Raw genomic sequence first — 27,551 nt, 5'->3', positions numbered from 1 at the left:
AATATAAGTTTGGGAGGGAAAAAACATACAGGAATGCGTAAAAATTCTTAACAGAAATACTACGACTTTTGGATGGGTATTATTCTTGTTTCAAACTTTTGGGGACATAGAAGATAACGAATGGTATTGGCTATTGCTATAGAATCTAGTAATATAAACAAAACCAGAAGATCCCTAGTTTCACAACACCCAGAAGGACACAGACAAGTTCACATTAAAACAGATAATTTAGTTAGTATATTTCACAACATACACAAGCAATTGAGACGTTCGGTATATGTTCTGGAAGAAGGTTGCACGTAAGGAAGACCATCGCAGTTTATTTCGCCCATATCATGTTCAACAGCTGCATTCATATCCCATGACTTTGCATCGAGAAGCACTTTCGACTCCTAAGGATATTGTTAGACTATAATATTTGCGACGCCCTGGGTCACAATTGGAACACTGTTATCCAGAATTCTCCCACACAATGCAAGTATATTTGTTAACACTTTTCTAGCTAACTTTCAATGCAATGGTGGAGCAGAAAATAGCTTTGTAGCGATCATGGTTCACATTCTCTACTATGTCCATCAGCTTCGTTGGCAAGCAGGGCGTACCGTGATTGATGCCAATTTTTGTTCAGCTCAATAGCCACAACTTTTTCGAACAACCATCGGAGAAAATCAGTTGCCATGGTTTTTCCTCTGCGATTGAACCTCCGTAGCTACAAGTGACAGCTTACGGGTGAGCTCGTTTCTCAATACCATATCATTCACATGCATAGGCAAACAAGCACCAAAGCCTTCCACGCTATAGATAGAGGAAAACCAAACCCCTTCCAGCACCAAAATGTCCCACAAAAGCGACCCGGATCGGTGTGCTTCCGTTGTAACCGAAGCACACTGGTCGGCTTTTGCCAGTGAGCTCACTGGCACTGGAATCCCGTCGCCTCCAAAGGTCTGGCGAACGGTGAAAGCGACAAACCATTAAACATGGTGGAACGTGAGATGAAAAACAAAAGTCCAAAAACTCCACTGCATCCCGAGGCTAGGGCACAGGGGGAAGGCGTGAAAGGAACCGCGGGAACAAGCGCTAATCGGGCTCCCATCATTATGCATTAATAAATAACTGCCCACTTTGGTGGAATAATCTGCTGCTTGGCGCTTCGTTAAACTAATTAAATGGCAGTTGAGTGGCAGTGTGGGATGGCCCGCTTTTGATCCTGCGACCGAGCTGACGACATAAGTAGCGGCAGAGCAGCATCAACAGCAGCCTGTCCCGAACAAAACCGAACACCAACAAAAAAAAAATACACATTGGGAACGGGAAAATGGAGATCAGGGAAATAGTGGGCGGCAGAGGCGTGGGACGGCACACATCCTACGGACAATAATGGATGGTTCAATAATCACTTGTATTCGCTCAACATGCTCATCGTGCAGAACGTAATCGGATTTGGCGGGCCGCACACAACGCCTGCCATTGCATTATCCTGTTTTCGTCACGATTATGCGCACGACGGTGATTAAATGATTTGCCGTGATTTAATTTCGTGGAATCAATTATTATTTTTACTCGTGGGTTGAGCGTCCCTTTAGCTGAATCTTCCACGCTCTACCTGCTATCGAAGAATGGAAAGTGTTTTGTAATGTAATACCCCTGTTTGGCAGAGAATCTGTTGTGCTACAAATTAAAAGAACGGAATATAAATATCAACACAGTTAGCTTTCATCCGGTGATTCATGAATTTCCTTTTTTTTAATCGGCTTATAACATTTTACCCATAGTCCACCGTTCGAGCAAATTCATTATTTATGCCAATGGGGACTTATTTCGCCGTCTCAAAGGCGATGAAGTATTGCCACGAACGGCCAAGAAGATGGCCCGGCTAGAAACGGCAAAAGCCGATCCCGGTCAGGCCGGGCACACGGAACCTGGAACGCTACCGATTGTCCGACGACGGGCGAGGATAAAGCTATTTTCTGCAAATTCAGCAATTCCACCCCGAGACACTAGGACGCCCTAGGACTGGTAACAAGTATCGCGTGGGAAAAAGGAGAGGCGGTGGGGGGTAGTGATGGAGGCGCCCGGTGCCGCACGGCGTCACGCAAATGGTGATGCTATTTTTATCTATTAGAAGCATGAATTATGGATGAAAAATGCTGATAATCTTGTGATGCTGCTGCTGGCCGGTGACGCTGAGGCGCTCCGTATCTTCGGCCGGCCGGTTGTGGGCCACGCTGGGACACAGCGCTGGTGGATGAAATATTTATCAGCTCTTCTAATTGAGTGTCAGAGAGTGATTCCTCCGGCCGTCTCCTCCCTGCCCGACGGAACGCAAGCACTACCCCAGAGGGACTCATTTCCAGGGAACGCGGTCGGGCGGGACGTTTGATTCGGGCCGGACAGGGTTTCACAGAACGGGCTTTGATCCGGGGCCCCTGACGAGGTTACCGGTTGACGTCACGATGTTTTACCCGTGTGCCAAGGCATAACGTATCCTTCGCGTATTCCTTCCTCACGAAGACGAGTGGGTTAAGTTTTCCGATTTCAATTAGACATGACATTTGTTTCCACGTTTCCTGCGTGCGATACCTGATGCCCACGACTCGGATCAGTCAACCGGTTAACGTTGTACGGTTCGACGAAGGTTTCCCGGTTTTAGTCCGTTTACACATTAAAGCTACCCCTCTTCAAGCTGATCTGATTCCGTACAGCAGCCTGCCGGAAATGATTTTGAAGTTTTTCTTTGTTCGAACGCGTTGAGTGAGTTAGCTTTTTACATTCATGAATATGAAATAACCTCATACCCTTTCTCTACCGCTTGAGCTATTTTAACTAGAGAATTATGGAACAGCTCATGGTAGTTGAATACTAAGCATGTATTGCTATGCAAGAAATGCAAGCAAACACCACACAGTTTTAAGAATCGTGCTAGCTCGATTATTGTTTTATTCCAAACTGCCCTCTCATCCATGTTTGAAAAAGCACGCTTACATTCTGACCAACTGTTAATTTCATTCTGGATATAGACAAGTTTCAAAATAATCTGGCTGTATGTTATAACGTAATTTATGACATTTTATTTTAATTGAATTCACAATTTACTAGAGAATTTAATTACGGAACAAAATTTCCCAGTTTTTGTTTTCTTTCTCTTGTCTAAGGTACGAGTATGAATAAAACTGGTAATATTGTCAAGATAGAATTCTTGATGTAATTCAGTGCAATTATAGCTTGTATAAACTTGCTGTTTTTCACTCCAAAATATTGAAAATTGAATACACTTCACAGATGTTAACCAGCTTAAAAACTTCTTTTATTCTTTGACAAATCCTCATTGATGAAAGTGCACAGCTTTTAATATAAAACATTAATCCCGATCTCTCTTCAAAACTAATAGAAACGATGATGTCTTTCGATTAAGTTGAAAAACATTATTTCCTTCTTCGTTTTACATTCTGAAACAGCCTACCCTTTTACCTATGGGCGAAGAAAATGGGGCGGAAAATCATGGCCACCCTGATAAGCTACCTTTAACGAGAAACGCTACGTTCCCGCCACTTGTTCCTCCCTCTTGGCACGCACCTTTCCCTTACGATGGAAATGAAAGCATCATAAAAAATTGATGAAATGGATGTTGCATTGCGAGCGGGCGTTAATTAAATAAACTTTTCCCTTTTCCGGCTTCCCCTTTCGAAACGGAGGAACGTTCTGTGCCACGTAGAGGGCCTTTTCGGTTGTGCGACCGTTACCGTTACCGAGCCAGGGGCCCGTTAAGGTAGAAGTTAAGGGCAAGATCTCCGGTACACCTTTTGGATTAGGAAGAGAACGACATTTTGTCGTTCCTTGTGTTTGCTTTTTTAGTTCATCATGGATAGCCTCCAAGCTGACGTGCTAAGGGGTTGAAGCCATGAGAAAGAGCTCCAATTTTCCATTACGGAAATCCCCTCTGGACCGAGCAGCGACCGTCGGAACCGAAGCTAACCGGGACGATTTTCCTCCCACCGGAAATTGTACGATATGATATCGAATGTCACAGGATTTCGCGAAAACCAAGCGAATCTAGCGTTCTCCGATTCGGGAAGGAAGCGGTGACACCAGTTTGCCTCTGCCCAGGAACAGGGAAAAGGGCCGTAATTTTGCCAGCGGGTCCGCTTCACTTCCGGTGTCCGATGCCAGGGCAAACAGGAAAACTTTAATAAGATTTTAATTAAAGGAAAACAAAAACTGAACAAACGGCAGGACCGATACGTTCGGGACGGTTTTCCTTCGGAAAGCGTAGAAAAGCGACTCCTAAGGAGCGGCCGGAAACACGTCGTGCCAGTAAGTAACTCGTCCGTCCGTCCGTTCGGGTACCGGGTGGGAAAATCGCAAACGCTATTCCCCAACATTATTGATATTATTTCCACCCCTTTTTCCGCATCGAATCGTAAAGTCAGCAGGCAAAGTTATGGTCAATAAATTAGCGCCACCCTTTCCTTTCCGGAGGCCGTGGACCGTTTTGTCGCGTGCGATAACTCAAAAGCCTTGCGTCGAATTCCGGATGACGCTGCCCCTGCCGCTCCGTCGGTCGATGTGATTATGCAGCGGCACGACAGTTTTGCGATGATGGGTTTTGCCCATTTTCCGTTTCGGGGTGGAAGGCGAGCAAAAGGAGGCAGCTGACGCCACAAAAACCAATCAGGAACGTATTTCGGTTGATTGGGACAAACTGGCGTGCTGGAAAATTACGATACCAATTGAAAACAAAGTGCCACCTAGCAAGCGACAGCACTCAAGAACCGGAAAAGGGAAAAGGTTTTGTTCTTTGTTTATGACCATGACTTTGTAGCAAAGAATCAACTTGAATTTGTTGAATATTTTCAAACGTTAAATAGGCATGCAGAATCTGGTTACTGGGATGTTTGTGTATTACAATATTGTGTGGGTTTTATATTGTTTGTTTGCGATTTTGTATAATTTTCGCTCTATTCGTATTTGTTTTCAAATACCCTTTACAAATATAATTGAAATTTTTGTACGACGTTTTCCACATTCTTCTCCGAATAAATCGCATATTCTGTTACACATGAGAGAGTGTGGTACTATATCAAATTGGTACAAAATAAGGCGCTTTTATGGTTAAATCTCAAATACTATCATAGTTTAGATAAAACCTACCGTATGTAATAAACTAAAGTACACATTCTGTTGGTTTTTCGTTTTTGTTTTCGAACTTTGTTTGCCCACTTAAACAAAAACAATATTAAGTGGTATATACATTTGTTATGTTGATATTTGGTAAGAAAAGATAAATATGCAAATATAATCCATGTTCATTAAAAGCAATTTTAGAATAGTTTTTTTCAATTTTAATTATTTGCTTTAGCAAATTTTCTTCATACGATCTATAAACATCTCTGTCTCTCTGAAACAGTATTAAAATTGATCAAACTTTCTGAAAAATAGATCGCAGGAGCCATCTATGGACAATCAACTGTAAAACATGTCTACGTATTTTATGCCACTGCGTCAAAAGGGGAAAGAACTAGTAAAGGAAATATGCCTTGTCCAGGGTGAACAGTTTAATGGGTTACAGTTTACACGACATCAAATAGTTGCTCGAGTAAATTAAACATTCCGCAATCATCCCATTTTTCCGGCATCCACACAATGAAGTCGGTGGGTCTGAGTTTCTCTGCAGCGCAAAAACGTAACCGAAACTCACCCGAACGGTTCGAAACCGGGGAGGAAATCAAGGTCTAATCCGGCTTTGTAATTATTATCATCAGCATCACCGTCGTCGTCGTCCTTGTCGTGGTGGCACAATCGCGCCGATTCGATTCCATTTCCGCCGCGGAACGCACGATTGACTATGAATATTAAAATTCCAGCATCATCCGTTGCGGCGTCTCCGGATTGCGGGTTGGCATTCGGCGAAGAAAATCAGTGAAATCAAAAGCCCCCTACCGGAAGCTGAAGGCACGCGTTCCGCCAACGTGGAAAATCGTATTTTTCAACTCGCAGCCCAACCATCGGCTCGGAAAAAATCCGTCGTCCTAATCTACAGACGTCTAATTTTCATCCTCGGTTTGTTGCTTTCTCTTTCCGTTGCAGATCTCTCCACCGGGCGCGATGGAGATCCGAGGGCTCCTGATGGGCAGGCTGCGGTTAGGTGGCCGCCGGGTGGCGCCTCTGCTGAGTCTGTGCACCCTCGCCCTGCTCGCCCCATCCCTGCTGGTGCCGGTGGTCCACGGACGGCACCACGAGCTCAACAATGGCGCCGGCTCGCTCGGATCGCATCAGCTGTCGGCGGCCGGAGGCGTTGGCGGCGTGGGCCTGTCCTCGTCCCAGCCCGCCGACTCGATCTCGGCTGCCGCCGGCGCGGGGGCCGAGGAGGACGTGGGCCGGATTGCTGCCCTCAGCAAAGACGCAGGTCGGTTGGATGGGGCCCGCAATCTTCCGGCACGTGCGGGAACGGCTCTTGCCCCCCTTTCTCTTTTACTCTGTTTCTGCTCCACATCTTTCCTTTCGTCACTCTTGTACGCCGGAGAGAGAGAGAGTCCTGTCCACTAACCCTAGAGTTTCCATAAATTTCCTCATCTGCTTCTTCTTACCCTCTCTACATCTTTCCCTCTTTCTCTCTCTCTCTTCTTTTGATTCCACTCTATAAGTGTGATTTTTTTGCACTCCAGTTTTTCGTATTACTGTGACTTTGTTTGTTTTTTTTGCTACCAACAAAAAATAAATGTACCTTATTGAGTTCTAATTTTAATTCAATGTGGTTTCCTCGTAGCAGTATTTAGCGGTAGAACATTCTTAGCCCTTATGCAGTTAGTTTTTGTTTGCAAAAAAAACCTTGGCAATCGAAGCTATATTCAAAAAATTCTCAATTGGTTCCATTTTAGTATTATGTTCAATATTTCATTTCATTGATTTTTACTGCGCATAAAACGAAACAATTGGTTTCTGTGCTTTATTTTACCTATTTTCCGTTTGTTGATTTTATTGTCCTATTTTGTACGATTCCCTTTGCTTTTCGATATTACGTTTGCATGAACGACAGGAAATCAAAATATTGATAACGACAATCGCAGGCGAGCGTAATAACTTTATGTGGCAAATGTCTAAAAGACTCAACGACGATAGGAAAGTAAACGTTAATGAACTAAAGTTGAATCCAGTTTTGAAATATTTAGTCGTAGCCATTCAAGTAAAACACACTTATTAAAAATGTTAATCAAACCTAACTCAAGTTGTTCTTTGTAAAAATATGCTCAGAATAAACACTCGTAAATTAAGTCAATCGGTAATGTTGTTGGACCGAATTAAAATTCCTCACCAAACACTTTTGAGTTGCAAAGAAAAAAACAGTTTACCAAAGTCGAAAAAAAATCCTACCTTCACATACCTTCATAACGATGCCCATACGATTCAATGGTAAGACCTCCTTACACATTTCATTAAGTCAATCTTTAGCCGAGCACTAGAGCACCCTAAAGTAAAATGAATGCACTTGCACTGCACAAATACCGGCACCAGTTAATGTGAACACTAATGGCACCCCAAGCGCACCAAGCATACACAAATGCACCATTTTATGCTGCTGTAAATGTTGTTAACGAATATACAACCTGTTTCCACCGTTTACAAATTTCAACCGGGAGCAGATGGTTCAAAGAGTTTTTACACGTCTCTTTTTCTCTTCGTATTTTTTTCCATTTCTCGTCGTGTTACATTACATTACATTCTCCGCTACTGAACCAGACGGTGCGTGAGTGTGTGTGTGTGTGTGTGTGTGTTTATGTGTGTGGTTGTGTGTGATAAGGGCGACGATCAGCTGTGAGGATCATATGAAAAACAAGAAGCAATTTGCATTGTAACTACTAACTTAACCAATTGAATATTAAAAAGTATTGAAAATTGCTTAAAACTGAAGGAAACTAACTAAGGCGTTGTATTTACTATTGACACTTTAGGTTTGCAACCACGAATTTGATATTTTATTGAATAACAGAATCGAAACAGTTTGCTCTTAAAATAAAATGGCTACCGAAGACGTCGCCATGTTCGTCCTTACAGTCGCGTTATGTCGGCATGACTACCACTACACTACACCACTTCCACCACCACCACCACCACCACCACCACTACCACCACCATCACCACCGCCGCCGCCGCCGCCAAAAATGAATGCGCATTGTTGCGATAGATTGAATTTCCTTGGTTGTCGTTGTTTGTTGGTTTTTTGACATGTTTGTGTGTATTGTGGTTCCAATTTTTCAGATGCATTTTTTACACCATATATAGGTCACGGTGAGTCCGTACGAATTATAGATCCCGAGCTGGGCACGCTCGAGCGCGAGCATGTCCACGGTGGAGCGACACCGCGTCGGCGCGGTCTAACGAGACGTGAGTCCAACTCAGGTGAGTGAAGACCTCCACGGTGCGGTTGACTTCTGGAAGATGTCCAGCTCACGGTTTTTTTTTTCCCCCGGTTCAACCCTCTCGTCCGGCCAGATGCCAACGATAACGATCCGCTGGTGGTGAACACCGACAAGGGTCGCATCCGCGGGTTTACCGCCGAGGCACCGAGCGGCAAGAAGGTGGACGTGTGGCTCGGCATCCCGTACGCGCAACCGCCGGTCGGACCGCTGCGCTTCCGGCATCCGCGCCCGGCCGAGAAGTGGACCGGCGTGCTGAACACGACGACCCCGCCGAACAGCTGCGTGCAGATCGTGGACACCGTGTTCGGCGACTTTCCCGGTGCGACCATGTGGAACCCCAACACGCCGCTCTCCGAGGACTGCCTGTACATCAACGTGGTGGCCCCGCGGCCCCGCCCGAAGAATGCGGCCGTCATGCTGTGGATCTTCGGCGGCGGCTTCTACTCCGGCACGGCCACGCTCGACGTCTACGACCACCGGGCGCTGGCGTCCGAGGAGAACGTGATCGTCGTCTCGCTGCAGTATCGCGTCGCTAGCTTGGGCTTCCTCTTTCTCGGCACACCGGAAGCGCCCGGCAATGCGGGACTCTTCGATCAGAACCTCGCCCTACGGTAGGCATCGGCGGGGGGCGGGGAAACTGCAACGACCATCACTCAATGATCATTCTTCCTTTCGACAGATGGGTCCGGGACAACATTCACAAGTTCGGTGGTGATCCCGCACGGGTGACACTGTTCGGCGAAAGTGCTGGTGCCGTGTCCGTGTCGCTGCATCTACTGTCCGCACTGTCGCGGGACCTTTTCCAGCGGGCCATCCTGCAGAGTGGTTCCCCGACGGCACCCTGGGCGCTTGTGTCTCGCGAGGAAGCAACTCTCCGGTAAGTCCCATACTTCTTAATTTCTGCATTGATGTCTTATTACCAGCGCTAGCTTAGATTTGGGATTATTAACCACATCGCAGATTTGTTACTGCTCGTACAACTTTTAGAAAACCTTTAGAAAGTCGAAGACATACGACCCTAACAAAACAAAATCGAGTACGAAGTGGCATAAAAGCAAAATATAAAAGTGAAAAGCTATGGCGTGGTAAATTTATGATCATTTTTCATGTAAAGATTTTTTTCTGTTGATTGGACCTCCAGAGATACTGGGCGTCTCCATCGTGAAAAGTGACAGCTTGTATACTGCGACTATATGAACGCTCTTGCAGTCTTTCCAGAGGCGGATTGAGTATTCTAGAGACCCCAAGCAGCTACAAGTTGTAGGTCCCAAAAACATACATTACACTCAACATTCAACTTTATATTTCCAAATTTCAAGTACTTTGCAATCCCAACCCAACTAGAGACCCCAAGCAGCTACAAGTTGTAGGTCCCAAAAACATACATTACACTCAACATTCAACTTTATATTTCCAAATTTCAAGTACTTTGCAATCTCAAATTTTCCTCAATATCATTCTAAGGTTTAAATTCCAAAAGTCTTATTTTCAAAACCATATTTCATGTGAAACCAGCTTTGCGAACTTCCCAGGAGAATCATTTTTCACGAATAGTATTTTCTATGAACAAAATTGACGAGTAAGCTGATTGTTTTTAAATCTAATTAGTTGAGTATTGAGTCTCTTAAAAACTGAAAAAAATCTTTTGAGTGAAAACTTCGAAAAGAAAAGGTGCAAAGCATTAGAACTATGTTTGGGAATGAGCAAGGCAATACTTTTGCTACTCCATGTCCATTATCCTAAAACTGTTCTGAGAATTTTCCCCTGCTGCTTTCCTTCCTGCTCAATTTCAGTTGTGGATCGGTTGATGTTGAAGAAAAAAACACATTTAGCATAATAAAATAAAAGTTTTTTTCTAATCGCGATACGCCATTCGTGGGTGAAAATCGCCGGTTAGAAAATCGGTCCATGAGCGCCGAGGTTCAACACCTCGACGACGGGCGTTCGAATCCCAACCGAGACCGGACCCTGTACGAGAGGACTGACCATCCACGTACACATAGGGTAAAAGTCTCGTAACGGACAGGCATGACCAACAAAAGGTGTTTTATGCCAAGAAGAAGGGTGACGAATATCGCACGATCGATACGATATGTCTCTGCAAACAAACTGATGTAACTGATAGCAAGGTACATATGCTATTTCTTATCCTCTTGCCACTCAACATGCTCTAAAATGGTTATGAAGTATCCTGGATGAAAAAGATACCTCAAACATCTATCATTCAAATAAGACTGGAACTTTGATCTTGTTCTTCGGAAGGGCTTTATTTTATTTTCTTGCGTATTACATTGCGTCTATTAAAGCTAATACTCCCTACATTCCCTTGTAGAGCCATACGGTTGGCGGAAGCGGTTGGATGCCCGCACGATGCGAGCAAGCTGAGCGAAGCGGTCGAGTGTCTGCGCGGTAAGGACCCGCACGTGCTGGTCAACAACGAGTGGGGCACGCTCGGTATCTGCGAGTTCCCGTTCGTGCCGGTAGTGGACGGTGCGTTCCTGGACGAGACGCCGCAGCGGTCGCTCGCGAGCGGGCGCTTCAAGAAGACGGACATCCTCACCGGCAGCAACACGGAGGAGGGCTACTACTTCATCATCTACTACCTGACCGAGCTGCTGCGCAAGGAGGAGGGCGTGACCGTGTCGCGCGAGGAGTTCCTCCAGGCGGTCCGCGAGCTCAACCCGTACGTCAACGGGGCCGCCCGGCAGGCGATCGTGTTCGAGTACACCGACTGGACCGAGCCGGACAACCCGAACAGCAACCGGGACGCGCTGGACAAGATGGTCGGCGACTACCACTTCACGTGCAACGTCAACGAGTTCGCCCAGCGGTACGCCGAGGAGGGCAACAACGTCTACATGTACCTGTACACGCACCGGAGCAAAGGCAACCCGTGGCCGCGCTGGACCGGCGTCATGCACGGCGACGAGATCAACTACGTGTTCGGGGAGCCGCTCAATCCCACCCTCGGCTACACCGACGACGAGAAGGACTTCAGCCGGAAGATCATGCGATACTGGTCCAACTTCGCCAAGACAGGGTACGTGGCGGAGCAGTTACCGATCGGGGTCCGGGACTGACGATGATCGCTCTCTTTTCAGCAATCCCAATCCCAGCCAGCTCAGCACCGACTACCCCGAATGGCCCAAGCATACCGCCCACGGACGGCACTATCTGGAGCTCGGGCTCAACACGTCCTTCGTCGGGCGGGGCCCCCGGTTGAGGCAGTGTGCCTTCTGGAAGAAGTATCTACCCCAGCTAGTTGCAGCTACCTGTAAGTCGTGACCTTCTTCTCATTGTACTCATTTAATGCTTGGGAAAGGTTGGCTTTCGGGAACTGCTTTACTAACCCAAAACCCATCCGTTTTCCGCAGCTAACCTACAAGTGGCAACACCACCAAGTGCACCGTGCGAAAGTAGCGCCTTCCTCTACCGACCTGATCTGATCGTGCTGATAGTGTCGCTGCTTTCCGCTGCCGCATTCACCTACACACAATAATTAATTACCCTCGGCCGAACCCATCGGACGGCCCGGTTCGTTTTTAAGCTTTAAGATAGTGAGGAACAAATTTTTCCCATACATCCTCCCTTTCTCCTCCCTCCCCTACACGCAATGCGCCCTTCTCCCACCCATCGGCTCTACTGAAACAGAATAAAAAGTAAAACATTTCCTCGTGCTGGCTAGGCAGAGAGGTTTGGGAACGGGGATAACAAACCTAACAGAACAACATACCAATTCAAAACCAAAAACAAAATGGCAGAATGGGGGATAAATCAACCAGAGGGGGAAACAATTCACTGCACAATGCAACTAACAAAATGATGGACGGCAGAATAACAACATTCTTATGGTAAATTTGATTAGTAGGTGAGAAAGAATTGTTGACCAGCTAGCTACTAACAGGAACGTCAAACTCCTCCAGTGGCCAACGTTCACCAGTGGTGCGTTAGTCTAAACGGGCTACTTTCTGTCACTTAACATCGAGATCTGATATCTCTCCCAAAAGAGGATTTGGCCAAACGACCTACTAACCGGCGGAACAACGTGTAACCATTGGTCCGCTAATGCGGATGTCATTTTGTTTTCGAAATAACCAACGCTGATAATGGGCGGTTTTTTCTAGACGTCGACCCACTGTGCACGGCCGGAGCAGAGACCAACGTGACGTGCCACAACATGTGCAGCGATCGGGAAGGATCGACCGGTGTGGGAGGCTTCACGGAAAAACGCACAGCACAGTGCAAAACTCGCAAAGGCCGCGAGTCACCGGAGTGCTCCGAGAATATCGGACAAGCGGTTGAAATGAAGAAAAATAAAACCAGAAAACCATGAGATCACAAACACACCAACAGACAGGCAGACAGGAAGACTTGTCCCAAATTGTCGCATCCTTTCGAAAACATTTACAATGACCTAACAGTGCCACCGTACCGGGGAGATTTCCCAAACGGTTGATCGATTTGAAACTCTAAACCCAACCGCGGGCATAACGGTCCTATCTGCAATGCGCTGGAGGTTCCTTTGGTGGAGGAACTCTCACTTCGAAATGGTAAGATCGCTCTAGGCACTCCCAACGTAAGACGACCCCACAAGTACTATCAACAATCAACTAGTTGTAACTTCTAAACTTTTAGGGCATTAGAAAGATTGTTAGCGAGGGAGAGCGAGCACGGAACCGGTGCTGCATGAACGGAATCCTTTTTCGGTGGGGCATAGGTTATTTTTTACTTGAAACGTTCACCAACGAACGTGGCACATCCCGGCTACCCGTGGACAGACGGCGGAGCAGGGTTGGAGGTATGGAGGAAAATGTGTTGGATGAAACATCCATGGCAAATGCTAGTAGGTAATCTAGGAATAAATTTAGCCGACATTCAAACAACCAGCCGGATTGTGCATGCGTCAAGTTCATCGGCAGCGATTTGCCATCGAGCAAGAAGAAAGGAAGCATCAATAATCATTCTCCCAACACCCGCACAAGAAGGCAGGAGGTGGGCAACGGTAACAGGATAGATGCTAGTGCCGGGACGATTGGGACGGTCGGGAAAACAACCAACGAAGGGAAGAAATAAAAACACTTACCGAAAGCAACGGTCAAAGGAAAGGAAGAGAAAAAGAAAAAATAAAATCAAGCGAAAACGACGTTCTGAATTGAGATCTAGCGAAAGGGAGGAGAATTAAACCGAAAACATATCATATCTTGTAATGCTGTTGCAATCTAATAATAAACGAAAAACTCGAATAGTATTAAGCCACAGGAAGGGTCGATAAGTTCTGCAAAAATAAATGATAAAAAAAAAACAAGCAACAAATATGACAACAAACACTGGATGTTCAATGAAGCGGGCATTCAGTAAAGGCATTCCTAGTACAGGAAGTTGCTGGAGGGAATAATAAAAAGTATAAAAAAAAACTAAAATCACCCAAGTGAAGTTAATGTTTAAATGCATCCTTGTACGGAACTCAATAGTATTGGAATACTAAATTGAATGGAGGAAGAATATAATAAGAAAAGCCAAATAAACTCTTTAAAATCCGCTCCCTGCTCCTTCTCGGTACCAGTTCTTATAAACGCAGCGTGGTATGATAAAGAAAAAAAACACAAAAAAGAAATGACAAAATCCAGGAATATTAATAATGCTACTACTAACCTACTAACAAGCGAACGTGTTTAACGTGACTGGACGGGGGGTTTAGGCAGAGATGATGGATAAAGGATAAAAGAAAAAAACCAAGGTTAAAAGAAAAGAAAGTAAGCAAAAACAATTACCAGGCAACTAACAATCGTGACGATGTTGGAGGCAAAATAATCAAACCACTTAATTACGACTGTGCTTTAGGCTGCGACATTTAGATGTACCGTTTTCTTTGCCAATATTGCCATTCACTTTAAGTAGTAATACGTGACGTAAAGCTGATGTCCGATGGTCTCCGAGGGTCGGTTATCGATATTTACGATTGGTTTTGTTTTTCTTTCTTACTAGACTGTAGCCAAATCAGCTGCGTTGTTGGACGGAGTAGTAGTAAAATCCGTAGGTGTTAGCAAGTAGCAGCCTCCTTTGATAGTGCTCTCAGGGCGCACACAGTAAGGAAAATAAAACACTTGATAGATGAAATCGCAAACAGAAACCCCTAGTGTCAGATGCTGTCCACGTTATGGTGCGCAACAAATTGAATTGGGAATGTTAGTTAAGGTACACAAGTAAAATATAACGAATCAGCTTCATGTATAGACTCCAACTCAGCAACGCTCAAGAATGAAAGCACGTTGAAGCTGCGCACGAATTTGGTCGAAGTAAAACAAAAAACAACAGGAATAAAACACACCACACAGATAAACACACAACAGACAAACAAACAAACAAACGCTCTTAACGCGCATTATTGTGATGATTTACTTGAAGGTAACCGATTGCTCGCGGTTGTTTGTGCAACTGGCAGCAAGCGTGAGTAAACTAATCGAGTAGCACGTGTATCGCATCCTGCACTCCCCAGCCTCCTGGCAGGGTTAGCCAACCTCCCACTGCACAAAGTGGCGCGCGCAAATACGCCCGCCCACACAAAACACATACAAACACACAAACACACACAAACACACACACACACACCTTCACAGTAATGTCGACACGTGGATAAACATTGCACATGCTCATCGTGATCGTGATCATCTCTAATTCGTACAATGCAGCGGGAACATGGGGGATTGTTGCTACTTTTCCTCCGTTCGCATGAAACCTGTGAAAGTCGAGTTAATTTTTAAACGAAATAAACCAGCTCAAATCTTACCGTTTTGAATTGATTTAAACTTTCTCGTTTGTACTAAATGAATAATTTTAAAAATAGTTTATCAAAACTGGTCTGTGTTTGCGAATGGTATTTTATTGTTTTTTTCAACGGATTTCTGTTTGCACAGTTCGTCACATTCGTTCCCGAAGCAAGTCGAATGCACCTCGGCCAATAAAAAAAAACACGTTGAAAATGGACCAATTTTCAAAATGGAAGAAAAAAAAACTAAAAAAAGAAGCAAACCAAAACTAATAAACTGTTGTGTACGAACGCCGGCGTAAAATGGCGACCTTCCCCGTCGGTTCCGGATAAATAAATGAATTAATCTGCAAAAGGAAATCCCGACATCCTTATGTCAGCCGTTTAAGAGACAGTGTAAGTGAGAATGTTGGTTCGAAACACATGTAGACAAAAATCTCCTGAACGTTTCGCTGCTTGCATCTGCGAACGTAGGACGGTAATATAACGTAGATACTTATCGGTGTTCTTGTGAGATGTGAACGCCCCGCGTTTGAATATAGGTGGTAGGTTACTTGAATAGTTTGAAAGATGTCCTCTACCCACTCCCCTCCCCTTTCCGTCTCTTTTGGTGAATTAACTTAGAAGGACAATAGCCTACAGCCCGAGTGGGAGTCGACGGCTGGAGAGTACAAAATTTCCTAAGAAGAGTAAAGTTGCAAACACAAACCTGTTACCGCTGAAGGGAACGAATAATAAACAGTTCTATTATTTCTCCATATCATTTCTGGGTAATATTTTTATGTTTAAAGCTCTACAGTTTCCTAATCCCTGTTGAGAGCAAAAACGTATATTGTTTAACAGTAAGAAACATTTCAAAATGAACAAACAAAATGCACATTTACCAACAATTCAAGGCTTGGCCGTCTTATCGCACTGCCGCTTTGGGCAAATTTTGGGGATAACTTCTGTCCATGGAAAACAAGCTATAAAACATGAACTTCTGATATTCCCTTGGTTTTCAAATAAAAGATGAACACGGTTTAAGTTTTTAAAAAACCGCTCTGGAAATCGGGCAAGGTTGTAGTTGTAATTCAAATTTGTTGCTGTGGTTTCTAGAAAAATACTATTTTCATTCCCAATTTGTTTGATTTACTATTGTATGTCCACACACTCTATGGTGAACACTTGCACTTACACAGAACCACGGCAGAATGGAAACCATGGAATGCATCTGCTAATAATAAACCTAACCAAATCGCATCGAGTAGTGATGCTTCAGTTGGATAGGGAAATAAAAGAAATAATGTTCATAATACATATCATTTAAGCTTAGACTTTACGACCATTTTATGAAGTGTATATTTTTATTATATAAAAACAAACACAAAAGTGTGTAGGAGCAGTAGAAAGAAAAACCAGTAAACTAAGCCATACTCTGAGCAGATAGTAGAATAATATTATATAAATGGTACGAAAATAGAGCGCTGGGAAGCAGGCAGGACAAAATTATATAAAGGATGTTTGAGACCTTCTTGAACCATAATTTTGGTAGCAGCAGATGTTCTAGCTTTCGAATGACTTGCACTGCTTTCGAACCTGCACAGTTTTTCCGATTCGGTTCGTTTTGCAGTTAATTTTTAAGCATTTGCTCTCAAGCGCTAGCTGTAGAACCGATAGAAAGATCCTTCAATGTTCTACGCTGTAATTGATCGCATCGCCTCTACGGTTGCCATGGCATCAAGTGAAATGCAACAGGTAGACCTCGAAACGGAAAATTAATCAGCCCCTTTTTGAAAAAAAATACGTTTACCGGAACCAGCGATCCGAAAGACCAGAGAAAAAGAAAGCTAACAACGAGGAAAAATGTCACGGAAGCACCTCTTAGTACGAGGAAATCAACGAGGTAGTGTGTGCATTGGATGCGGCATAATGTCTCCAGAAACTAGTATATATTTAATTGCCTAATACTCAACGAATATATCAAAGTAAGGGAAAAAAATCAAACCAACCGTCACGGTAAACTCGTTCATTTCAAGCATTAACCTAGAAAGCGTGAGCTCAGCCAACAGCGTACTTATAGTACCGTATCTTCTTTCTAACTTTTCTTAACTCATTGCTATTCCAATTACTGATGGATATTAACGGTAGACGATTTAATAAAGATAATTATTTTTTCTTGCATTGAACATTAATAAAATGTAAGACACTACTAGAACATAACACAAAACACATTGCTTTCACGTTATTCTTCCAACGAACGAGAACAAACTCACATAAACATAAACCCTCACACAAACAATTGCTATTTATGTACGTAGTTATGTTTGAAATTAGACTCAATATAAAACACAAACTAAGTAGTAGGCCTAATGTCGTACGTTAAGATTGTACTGCGGACAGCGCTGACAATTCTAAAAGAAGAAGGAAACCTTAACAGAAGGCAAGTAAAGAAACCTAAATCGAAAGCTAAAAGGAAAAAAAAACGCTCCTCCACTGGCATACAAAAGAAGTGAAGAAGAATTCCAATCTTGTCATAGTTGCACACAGTGAAAAGTAGCGAATAACCACAAATTAGTCGAAGGAAGAAAGGATGGAACTATAATGTAATAATCCAATTATGAAACCAATGTTTGTACGAAAACAGTAAGCTAAATAATGAACAGATCCTTAAATTTAAGCTTCTATTCTAACGGCATTAGCATATAGTACGGTGGTGATCGGTAGATCTTCACTTAAAATACACTCACACACAAATATACACAAACACACACACACACACTCACAAACAAACAAAAAAACACAAATAAATAATTACATATTTCCAAACAAAGGCTGCGCGGTATCCTGCCTTTCCGGAAGGATGCACGTGCACGATGCAACACAAGAGAAAAGTACGGGCTACGATTTTTCAAATCGAACATTCGACGAAAAGCTAGGCACACAAATAACTCTTCAGCGTAGAGAATGTGTGCACCAAAAAACAAAAATAAGGAAAAGAAATAAATGATTCAGACACGAAGAATGTTCGTTTTCCGTGTTATTCCTATTTGCATTCCTATTTTGATGCCTCCCGAAATGGAGCAGAAGCACCACGTTCGTCCCGAACAAAACTGCAGCGAGTTAAGAGTCGTTAACGAAAATGTTGCTAAACCGATACAGTGTAAATCCAAGATAAGTAAATAAATCCAAATCAATCTACCAACTTTATTTACACTGCGCAGGTCACTTTATTACAAGTATTAACAAGAATCATAAAAACAGCGCTTGCAAAACACTGATAATCGGTGTGACTATGTTTTTCCCCATTTTGCCTGAAACTAAATACGAGCGAGAAGGGGTCATAAAAACAAGAACGCGGCTATCGTGGGTGGGTAAAATGAGTATCATTAAAGTGAAACAAATAAACTGGCCAATTATAAATCGTTAACGTACATTCAGTAATCCGACAGTTAGTTACGGAGCACGCGAAGCGGAGTCGAGTGGGTAAAATGAACAAAACTAAAAGCTAGAAACAATAATACACTAAGCTCGTTTCCGAGTCAAACTACACAAACATTCTGCTCAGAATAGTAAGGCACTGGGAGCGATCCAGCAGAGCGGTACAGATGGACGTCACTATAGCATATATTTGAATTTATTCATTTATTAATTGAATCCTTCTCAAGAATATTACTAATGGAATGGAACAGAAATCAACCAACCACATTCCCTCTCGAAAAAGCTAAATGGGAGACAAAAGCGATAAAAAGTAAAACAAAACTGAAAATGGTGAAGCAAAAGCAACAAAAGAAGAAAATATATGAGATATATAATGCTTTGTTAAATGTAAATGTTGTGTATAGGAAATAAAAAGTACACAATTTTAAACATTTCCTGATTGCGTAATTTGCTAGTAAGTTTTAAAACGTCCGTTGATAATATCACTACTGAAACTATATTTACCACCAACACGTTGTAAAACAATCTGTTTCTACTGAGTAAGATTTTTCAGTTCAGTTCAATGTATGGTACAAATTTGGCGTGATTTAAATTTCTTTTCGTAAAACGCATTCTTCATGATTTATGGAGCATTTTTGTTGCTTTTCAAATTGTATTCTTCACACGCTGTCCACAACGACGTGATTTTCAGATTTATTTTCGGGTTTTCCGTCAACAGCTTTTTCAAATTGGTCTAAACTTAGATCTCCGTTTATAACAGGAACTCTGTTATACCGTAGAACAGTTGTGACAGAAAAAAATTTCTGGGAAAATACTCGTTTGTTTACATCGCCCGGTACAGCAATAACAACACTTCGTTTCCTGCTTTCTGTTCAACAATCTACAGCCAGTTTATTAGAATATTTAATAATGGATATAGGAGAATTGTTATCGTTCAAGGTAAGTTATTCGTTCCGTGCTTTGATGGTGTTTATTTATTCGAACAAATCGTTTCTTCTTAGCCCGAGCAAACACCGAAGCGTCCGTCTGATTTCGAAAGGGAAAACCAGGATGACGACGATGCCGATAACTCACCCGATCCGTCGTCTCGGAGTCAACCGCCCCAAAAGGCACGTCGATCGGAGCAGGCCACAGGTGTACGGGGCAAGCCGAGCCTACCGGCGAAGGAACCGCAGATAACCGAACAGGAGCGGCTGGACATTCTCAAGTTTGTCGAGACGGAAGAACCGGATGGCGACGTACTCGACGATAGTGGATTGAAGAAAATGCTACTGCTGTTCGAGAAGCGTGTGTTGAAAAACCAAGAGATGCGCATCAAGTTCCCGGAGAGTGCGGAAAAGTTTATGGAAAGTGAAATCGAACTAAACGACGCTATCCAGGAGATGCACGCGGTCGCCACCGTGCCCGATCTCTACCCGTTGCTGGTCGATCTGAACGGCGTAGCTAGCTTGCTGGAGCTGCTGTCGCATCAAAATTCCGACATCAGCGTTGCGGTGGTAGACCTGCTGCAGGAGCTAACCGACGTGGACATCCTGCACGAAAGCATGGACGGAGCGGAAACGCTAATCGAAGCCCTCCGGAAGCAGCAGGCGGCCGGGCTGCTGGTGCAGAATCTCGAGCGGCTTGATGAGTCGGTAAAGGAGGAAGCAGACGGGGTGCACAACACGCTGGCCATATTCGAGAACCTGATCGAAATCAAGTCGGACATCGCGAATGAGGTGGCCGCACAGGGATTGCTGCAGTGGATATTGAAGCGCCTGCGCGCCAAGATGCCATTCGATGCCAACAAATTGTACTGCAGTGAGATCCTCTCGATTTTGGTGCAGGACACGAACGAGAACCGCATCCTGCTGGGAAACATCGATGGTATCGATGTGCTGCTGCAACAGCTGGCCGCCTATAAGCGGCACGATCCGAGCTCGGCCGAAGAGCAGGAGTTCATGGAGAACCTCTTCAACAGCCTCTGCTCGGCGCTGATGGCGAAGGAAAATCGCGAAAAGTTTCTGAAAGGCGAGGGCCTTCAGCTGATGAATTTGATGCTCCGCGAGAAGAAGCTGTCGCGCAACGGCTCGCTTAAGGTGCTTGATCACGCAATGTCCGGACCGGACGGGCGCGACAACTGCAACAAGTTCGTCGACATACTCGGACTCCGCACGATCTTTCCACTGTTCATGAAGACACCGAAACGGAACAAAAAACGGCTCCTCAGCACGGACGAGCACGAGGAGCACATCGTGTCGATCATTGCCAGCATGCTGCGCAACTGCAAAGGATCCCAGCGGCAACGGTTGCTGGCCAAGTTTACCGAAAACGACTACGAAAAGGTCGAACGGATAATGGAGTTGCACCGCAAGTACCTGGACAAGGTGGAGGCAATGGATCGTGAAATTGATCAGCAAATGGTCAGTGGGCTGCCTCGATGCCTTCTCCTTCCCTTTTGACTCATTTAATTTTCTCCCCACCTTTCAGCGCGCCGATGACGAGGAACAGGATGACGACATGACTTACGTGAAGCGCCTCTCTGGTGGCCTGTTTACGCTCCAGCTGGTCGATTACATTATCCTCGAGATCAGCTGTACCGATGTGGTGAAGCAGCGCGTGGTTAAGATACTGAATCTGCACAACGGTTCCATGAAAATGATCCGCAATGTGATGCGGGAGTTCGCTGGCAACTTGGGCGACGCGGGGGATAGCGATTGGCGCGAACAGGAACAATCGCACATACTGCAGCTGATCGATCGATTCTAGTTGTAGTCCGTGTATCCTACCAATGTAGCAAATAAACTAACATCCGATGTGTACAGCGCTAATACTGCAATTATGCACTCGCAACCGGAAGTTCAAATGTCCTTTGTTTTTAATCAATTATAGAAACTTTCTGGCCGTACCAAACGAAAGGTTTCCATTCGCTATTAAATACTGTACGCCATAGATTTAACAACCATCAATTCCAGCGTTAAGTAAAGATAGTACGAAGGGTACAAAAATCATAATAAACTTGTATTGTAAAGATACACGTTCAGTCGACTATAGAAAATCTTTTTATTCCATCTATTTGATTCATTGAAAGATACAAACAAAGTAAATTTAAAAATCTTTTACAGCAAACTGATATTCTCGTTTTCATTTTCTTTTAATATAGTTTTTTGAACATCTCTCGACGTAACAGATATCCGCGTAAGCTGTGCGATTTTTTTTTTTGTAAACACCGTTTCGTTTCGTTTGAGAAAGTATTATTCATGGGTTCATTCGCTTAACCTTAGGAAATGTAAAATTCACACTTCAGAAAACTGTTTTATTATCATATCATGAACGGTAGATAAAAGATAAACCAGGTGAAAACACGCTCAAACCTTAAGTCAAAGCAAGATGCTTCAAAGACGGTTTTACCAACTCGAAGAAGCAAAGTGTGTAACGAAAGCCTTTAGCATTTTACATCAAATCATAAATGTTACTTAAGGAATCGAAACACTCAAAGCATGGAAAACATCCAAAAATAACAAACGAAATGGAAATGGAGCACAAAAATGAGTAAAGTAAATACTACTATAGGTTTTTTAAAGGGTTCGGATTTAGGTTAGCCACACAAAATATCGATAATTCTATAAAACCTAGGGAAACTAATTAAGCGCGTGTCGGAAAGATGATCCACCAGCCGTGTAAGTTATGAAAAAATTACAAACTAAGCAACATCATGCACGTATAATCCGGAAAAAAACCCAGGAGGCGAGAACGAGAAATCAATTCGTATTGGTTGTTTATTTCACTTTTATTGTTCGTTAGCAACACACTCTCTGGACATCTGTATTATGCTAAACTATATGTTATTGGTTTTTTTCTGTTTTCTTGTTTGTTAAGTTTATCACATCTAGCAGCAGCAAAATGCATCTTTAATTTGTTTGTTTTTTTATGTGTTGCAATTTGTTACTTACATTATATATCGCATCCTTACACTTATCCGTTACCTTCTATCGATGCTTGTGGGGATTTGGGTGTGTGTGTGTATGTATGTGTGTCCTGTGTAGTTTGTTAGTTACATATTGTAGTTTTATTGTTGATTCATGTCTATTTCGTTCACTTTGTTCGTTTCGTTCGTCGTTCTGTGTGGCGCTTCTCACTTCTGCGCTTGCCGTATTTTTGTTGTTGACTATCGTCTTTCTCTAACAACTATTAAACATTGTTAAAATGTAAGGAAGATAGTAGTTTTTTTTTTGTAGCGCGAATGAGCACGCTTATGGATATACTTTGCGTTTCGTTAGTACACGCTCGTGTGCTTTGTTGCGTCAACAAGGCTTTGATTAAAGACTACTGAACGGGGCGGATGTACTTTCATTTTGTGTGTGTGTTTTTTTACTCTCCCTCTTTTTTCCATTATAGTTTTCTTAAGCGTCTTACTGAACAGAGAAACCACTAAACGTAATTCATTCTACACTCTACATCAAAACGGCGCATGCATGTTGCATTACACTTTACGTTGTATTAAATTCGGTGCCACTCTGAGATGGTAAACTTCTCTGTGTATCTGTTTGTTTTGCTTTTATTTTCTTTATTTTGTTCAGCTTGTTAGGTTCTTCCATTTGGTGTACTTTAGTTTCACATGAATTTTTCGCTATTTGGCTTCAAAGAGTTAGTGACAATACTGCGGAATGTTTCGCGGTGAAGGGCGAACAAATATATGCGGCTTTCCCATAGACTTTCAACCGGCAGACAATCCCTTTCGTTCTATTACTTTCCTCTACTCATCTTGATTTATCGTGTATGTATATATATATATATATATATATAGATGTTTTTTTGTATGTACTTTTTAATATATATATATATATGAATCTATATAAACATCAGTCCAGCACGTAAAGAGGGGCACACAATAATGCTTTGCTGTTACTTTTTTTTTTACTTAAAGGTCTGCTGTATGCTATTTACCCACGTACACTCACATACACCCGTATAATGTCTCGTTCACGCGTGTCGCACTCGCTCTCATTTCGCACACACGGCAGTTCTGATACCAGGCAAGATTTATATATTAGATAATATAGCGTGCAGGGTGGTATGTTGTGAATGCCTGTGAGTGGTTTCGATAGTGAATGAGAAAGGTTTTACAACAACAGTATTGCTAGCGGTGTTAGAGTTTGTGCCGTAAAAATTACATTTGGTTGTACATATTCCGTTATCTGGCTACAAATCAGAGCAGCGAAGTAAGTAAAAACGAAAACTGAATATTTCATTCAACATAAGCCCATTTTGCGCACAGACACAGGGTACTAACGGGTGTGCCACTCTTAAGAGCAAAGGAGTGAAGAAACGTCCGAAAACTGAACGAAAACCGAACGTAAACCATCACAAGCGCGCATAAGCGTGATTTTTTTTTGTTCTTTAAACCTAGCCATTGATCCCATTTTAAAACGTACTGTCTTCTTATCGATAAGTGTTAAGATATTGTTGCTTGACTCTTCTACGTTCAAACCATTGTCTTCATGCATTTTCTTGTGACATTACAAAGATGTTTGTTGCATTGTGTGGTGGTGGTGGTGGTTTGCGTCTTACATTTTATATAATTCAATTATTTTCCGCGTGCATTTCACCTAACCGGACTGTGTGCATTTTTTATCTCTGCTGCGCGGTTTTCCCTGCAGAATCGCACACGGACACAATTACATACAAACGGTTCGAAATATCGTTCGAACCTCTAAGCTAATATTGTACCAAAATCACATTCAATAGGTTTTGCGTTTCTGAATTTTTATTTTTTATAATTTTTTCTCCGTTACGCGTTTAGTAGGAAACGACATTGAAACAACTAAAATCTACCTTAGCACGTGAGCAATGAGGAAGAAACGTGGTCCGGTTGTGATCACCGATCATCGGAACTGGCAGCCCTAATGATTTTCGTAACCACCGTTGCCTCCTCCCTCTCTCTCTCTCTTTTTCTCCCGGATTTGGTCTCTTTGGACACGAACAGTGATGGACACGTAGAAATATTTACGATATGCAACCGTGTGTGTTTGTTTGTGTGTGTGTATGTGTGTTTTTGCCGTCCTGTTTCGCTTTTACACCTTTTAACCCTAAAAACTCTGTACACCCTGACATGTCTAGAATGCGATACCAGTCTAGAATAATGCCTTTAAAAAACCAATCGGATAGTAAAACATATCTAGCGTACATTATACAAAAACCAGTCCCACCAAAACACGCAAAGCTTAAAACTAAACTAGTTTAGTAAAAATTATACTACATTAAAAGCTGCATGGCATTGAAGGTATGGGTAAGGCAATGTAAAATATTGCAGTGTTATACAGAAACGATGGCGTAGTCGTGTCATACGGGAATAATGTATGCCAAGTAACAGGATGGGTAGAATGGTAGCTCTTTGAAACAAAATATCAAGCCTAATTCATTCGAGATCATTGAGAGCCCACTCTAAGTGAAAGGAGTTATGGAAAGATCTTACACCAAAATTGGAAGCGTTCTTCTAGTTGTTGTATGGTTTACCGATGTCTTATGCAGTAAAATAAACCTAGAGGTAAGCCTTGCGTTACATCCCTTGCGATTACTCCCCGAAATGTGCCCGAAGGATGGGACCGATGGACCTGAGATTAACATAGAAGACTTCAGGCATAACTTTTCGAACACGAATTTAATTAGTTTGATCATTAGCAAAGCCGCAGTTTGTGTACAAAGAGGGATAAAGAAACTTTTAAAAATAAGCGTATGCAACACGATACATGGAATGCCGTTTTGTTGGATAATCAGTTCTTTGCGCGACGCCAACGGAACGTGGCCAATTTTGTGGTAAATCATTAAAACCGTAGTTAACATTAAAAACACTCTTATATCAGTGCACACCGCGGAAGTATGGAAAGTTGAACACGATATGTAATATAATTGCGTAAATTTACGTAAAACTCGAAAAATAAACAGTAATATCCATTACACCATCGATTACACTAATTATAAGGAATGAAAAAACAAAAACGATAACCTAGCATTTGGTTAAGGAAATCAAAGCTCTTATCCCCGCTAAGCAACCCAATCGCAGTGTTAGCATAAGCTTTACATTAACTAAAAATGCCTCCAAACTCAATGCATAACCTAAAGGTAACTGTTAGTTGAATCGTTTTTCTAGTGAATCTCTACAGCTGCAAAGGAAGTGAATGTTCTCTTAACAATATTCTTCGATGCTATTATGGCATTGTCCGTGTCAAACGTCTAACAAACAAACACCATCCACCACCGATTGTTGCCTTATTGTTGGAAAAATTATGTAAGAAAGCCGGCGCCGATAAGCAACCGCTAAGAAACAAACTCACAACCGGGGGAAGGAGTTTTGTACTACGAGAAGCGACATAACATCTTACATGGCACGTGGATTGTGCCGCAACATACCTTAATCTACCATTTTCGCAGTTCATTCAGACGCGGACAAAAAGAAAACGTAAGAAAACATGCTATCAAGAATAGTTTACACAAAGTGAACAAGGGGGTTAACGAGAAAACAATAGAAAAGCTTGCGATAAACATGTTAACCGATAAGTATAAAAGCCGATTTAAACAATAGCAACCTTCACTTCACAGTCAAACGCTCTAGTTGAAGCTCAAACCAACACTCGTAAACGCAGTTTACCATGGCAACGTGTAATGATGCATTGGGTCAACTTTTGTCTATTGCGTTGAACCGCTTGAGATAGCACCTTTGAGAAAGCAACCATGAGATAGTATTCGGTTGTAATTCACGTCAACAGCAATCGTGCCAATATTTTATCATACTTATGAAAAGTTTTTTTTTTAAATCTAACAATATTTGTTTAAATTTTTATGTTTTGAAGTTCAACTGCAGCGAGTTCTAAAAACAGTACTGTTACCTTGTTACAGGAACACTTTATCTCGTGTATGAATTAATGGCGTTGAGACACTTTTGGTCCAGTGCAACCAACATGATTGAACGTTACTAATCGATGAAAGTTGCTATCATTTAAAATGGAGTTTCACTACAGTTTTCTGATAAACCTTAAACTTTAGCGATCTTTACGCAAACACTGCGGATATGGTTACAGCGTCAATGTTGAATCAAATTGATGCCGTATGTATGTTAGCCTCCCATCATACTATGCATACTTTTGGGATGAACTTATCGAATTCCTGCCCGGTTGGTTTATTTCATTTTTTTTTATATATGCCTAGGTCCTATGAAAACACCGTTTTTTGTATACGTAGACTGAGCTGGTTGCTGTGTTTGTTGTTTTCAAGTTATTGCTCTTGGGTGGTTGCGAAAGTACTAGCTTCTAGCATTTCATTTCTATCGTTTCTTTTTGTTTCTTTTTTTTGTTTCTAATTTGTTGCAGTCGTGGGTTACACATATTGTATTTCTGTTTTTTTTTTTTGGTTTTATAGTGGATGTGGTAGAGGTGATTTTTCTCCAAACTGACGCATAGCGATACGCTTCTACCCTCGTCGGAAGTTACATGAAGGATACGGAATTATCTAAATACCAACATGCTTAAATCAACTGTTATTTTGATTAAATCTCTAACCTCTCTATAAAGCGAGACAACACTTGAGTGATCTGCATTAGTTAGATTGCACCGAAAATATTGATAATGTCGCGGCAAATGAAGGTGGTTATAATCGGAGTGATATCCCGTAGCCGTAGGGTCAAATCAGCTCTATGGCCACCTGAGGTAACTATCTAACATTGGGGCGCTCCGTGTTGTGCAAAGGAAAGAAGAAACGTATACATTGTGGAAACGTGAACCATGACACAAGCCCGTCCAGGAAAAGCCTTTAATAAGCTTTAGATTTGATAGAAGTTTTGCCATAAGCAACAGAATAAACATTTCTCACAGGACTGTGTATCCCGCTGTGGCCGATGTTCCACTCCACACTCCAAGCCGCACCCGCATTCTGCACGTTCCGCATAGTTGCTGGACCACACCACCGAGAATCCTGAG

At 42.8% G+C, this 27,551-nt stretch overlaps 2 protein-coding genes across 2 annotated transcripts; both read left to right on the top strand.

The window, feature by feature from the left end:
• Positions 1-6,102: 6,102 nt before the first annotated feature.
• Positions 6,103-11,913, top strand: LOC131286030 (acetylcholinesterase-like). The gene is given in 7 exon segments (XM_058314888.1): positions 6,103-6,403; positions 8,254-8,394; positions 8,488-9,025; positions 9,094-9,291; positions 10,747-11,478; positions 11,480-11,688; positions 11,789-11,913. Coding segments are annotated over 7 exon segments (2,244 nt in total).
• Positions 11,914-19,509: 7,596 nt separating this feature from the next.
• On the top strand, positions 19,510-21,423 carry LOC131287091 (beta-catenin-like protein 1). The gene is made up of 3 exons (XM_058316108.1): positions 19,510-19,539; positions 19,602-21,002; positions 21,070-21,423. Exons 1-3 carry the CDS (start codon positions 19,510-19,512, stop codon positions 21,346-21,348), a joined length of 1,710 nt encoding a protein of 569 aa, XP_058172091.1. The 3' UTR covers positions 21,349-21,423.
• Positions 21,424-27,551: the final 6,128 nt, after the last annotated feature.

The sequence above is a fragment of the Anopheles ziemanni genome, chromosome 3 (genome assembly GCF_943734765.1).
Source record: "Anopheles ziemanni chromosome 3, idAnoZiCoDA_A2_x.2, whole genome shotgun sequence".
In the NCBI taxonomy this organism is placed as follows: domain Eukaryota; kingdom Metazoa; phylum Arthropoda; class Insecta; order Diptera; family Culicidae; genus Anopheles; species Anopheles ziemanni.
This window is presented reverse-complemented; position numbering and strand designations above follow the sequence as displayed.

Coding starts and splice junctions, on each gene's coding strand:
- LOC131287091 (XM_058316108.1), top strand. CDS start 19,510: ATGGATATAGGAGAATTGTTATCGTTCAAG. Junction 19,540..19,601: donor GAGAATTGTTATCGTTCAAG/GTAAGTTATTCG, acceptor GTTTCTTCTTAG/CCCGAGCAAACACCGAAGCG. Junction 21,003..21,069: donor GTGAAATTGATCAGCAAATG/GTCAGTGGGCTG, acceptor CCCACCTTTCAG/CGCGCCGATGACGAGGAACA.